The sequence below is a fragment of the Colobus angolensis genome, unplaced genomic scaffold, assembly GCF_000951035.1.
Source record: "Colobus angolensis palliatus isolate OR3802 unplaced genomic scaffold, Cang.pa_1.0 Scaffold23, whole genome shotgun sequence".
NCBI lineage: Eukaryota > Metazoa > Chordata > Mammalia > Primates > Cercopithecidae > Colobus > Colobus angolensis.
This window is the reverse complement of record NW_012115488.1, coordinates 14,415,761-14,417,879: the sequence shown is the minus strand read 5'-3', so window position 1 is coordinate 14,417,879 and position 2,119 is coordinate 14,415,761. Positions and strand designations below refer to the sequence as shown.

General features: G+C 46.0%; 1 protein-coding gene across 1 annotated transcript in view; it reads right to left on the bottom strand.

Moving 5' to 3' along the window:
* Positions 1–398, bottom strand: part of GPR150 (G protein-coupled receptor 150) — a 1,601-nt gene extending 1,203 nt beyond the window's left edge. Inside the window, exon 1 of the mRNA XM_011944319.1 lies at positions 4–398. Coding sequence (XP_011799709.1) covers positions 4–208 — 205 coding nt within the window. The 5' untranslated portion in view covers positions 209–398. The remainder of the gene's footprint in view (positions 1–3) is intronic.
* Positions 399–2,119: the final 1,721 nt, after the last annotated feature.

The following is a 2,119-nucleotide window of genomic DNA, read 5'->3' as shown; positions in this document are numbered from 1 at the left end:
CGCCGCACAGGCGGCACAGCACTGTGGTGTTGCCTGCCACCGCCACCACCAGGATGATCCCCAGGAACACCAGGCGGACGCGGCGGCTGGGCGGCCCAGAGGCGGGGGCTCCCTGCCCCAAGGTCAGGTTGAAACCCCAGCCGAGCAAGATGGGCACGGAGAGGTTGGGCGCCGGCGGCAGAATTGAGGTGCTAAAGAGATCCTCCATCCTTGCCCCGGAGGAAGAGGAGGCACCGAAGAGGGCGGGCAGGACGCGGGAAACCAAAGTGGAGGCGAGGCGGCGCGGCGAGCGACGCTAGGTCTACGAGTTCCCAAAGTTAGTTAAAAAGGCACCCGCACAGAGAGGGAGATGGATTCGGGCGGCTTTGCGCTTAGTTGTTTTTGTCGATTGTCCTCGTCATTTGTCACTCATATGTGGGTTGTACACTCGAGGAACACACATGATTCCTATTCTCCACCTTCTCCGCGTCTTCCCTCCCATTCCCGGCGGATACTCTTCCAATCTCTGCAGCGCCCCCCGACGCTATCCTCGCGGAAGCCGCGGACCCCTGGGCTCTGAGAACCTCATCTGTTCTCTACTTACGTGTAGAACACAGCAGGACAGAAGGTCGCTTTGCTTGATCATTGTATACGGCCAATGTTATCCCAGCACCCACACGAGAGAGGACCTCTTGACTGAGATTGTACCACACGCCCCCACCACTCCAATGTGATTGCCAGTAGGAAAAAAATAGAAAAGACATTAGTTTTGATTTTAAAGGTTTGAAATGCCATGGATCTGCATGAGCATGAGAAAAACAGGAACACAAGAAACCTAACAGCGTTTTGAGCAAAGAGGAGACCTGTTAGCTGAATTTTGATCAAGATGTGTCTTCTCTGTCCAAGAATGAAAGTATTTTAATTAGAGAGTACTAAAGTCAATGATGCTGCTTTTAGGAACAGCAGTGGTTTGCAGATCGTTCTAAATACTTCTCATTACTAGGAGCAGTGGGTCACAGCTGCTTTCTTGGTGATGTAAAATTCATTTCATTAGTCTGAAGAGGGCATTAATAGGTTTTATGCAAATGTTAGTGCATTTATTGCTTTTCCCCTAATATTTTCATCCAGTGAAGGATGCGTCATCACACTCCTCATTCTCTTGATTCTGTTTTCCAGCAGATGGGAAGTTGCTAGGAGGGGCTACGCCTCCAATAAGCCTAGAGAAAAGGTGACTAAGAAAGTGATAAGGCGGCCAATTTTTTAAAAAAAGAAATCCAAGTCACAGGAAATGGTTTAGATTAAATGTTGTTGCTTTCATTTTAGCCCTGCCTCCTCACAAACACATTTTAATTTCCCTGTTGCAAGCATCAATTTGTCTTTTTATGCACCCTCCACATTAATCATGGTGAAAGTAGAATTTCCTGTACTTCCTGGCCTGGGGGCCAGGGAGGTATGAGTGTTTTCTGGGGTTCACATTCCCAGGCTGAGGAAACATTTGGAACTCTAAGATTCATGGCATAGGAAGATTTGGTGGGTTCCATGATAGACCTGCCCGCTGCTGTAGGAATCCCATTCCCCAAGCTATTGTCCTTTGGCCAGAAACCTTGCTTATTTTCATCATCATCTTTGTGGTGCCTTGCTCTGGTCTGACATGTTGTAGTTATCAGTGGGTATGTGTTGAGTTGATGAATTAATGGATATATGATGCTTTTCAGATAACTTCGAGCATAAATTCCTGCCTTGACTATAAATTCATCACTTAAGAAAAAATTCCTTTTATACTATGCCAGTATTGTCCAGAAGAGCCCACGGAAGCTCTGTGGAGATATAAGAATAAGTGTTCCTGGTGGGACATTTAAGAAAGAGCTACAGTGATAGCCTTGGAAAATCTGGTTTGATTTTCATACTCTCCCTTTAGAAGTTTTTGTCCAAGGCCTTTTTCTATGCACACACATCATCCCAGTTTATAATGCACTTCTTCCAGGGAGCCTTCTCTGAGCAATGCTTATCATGCAGTGATTTTCCTAGCCAATATCATTTCAGTGTTTCTCAAGATAGTCTATCATTTGTCTCAAATTTGTTGAAATGCTCCTGTATATTAGCATTTCAAAATGACTACAGTGAAATTACATTTCACAGA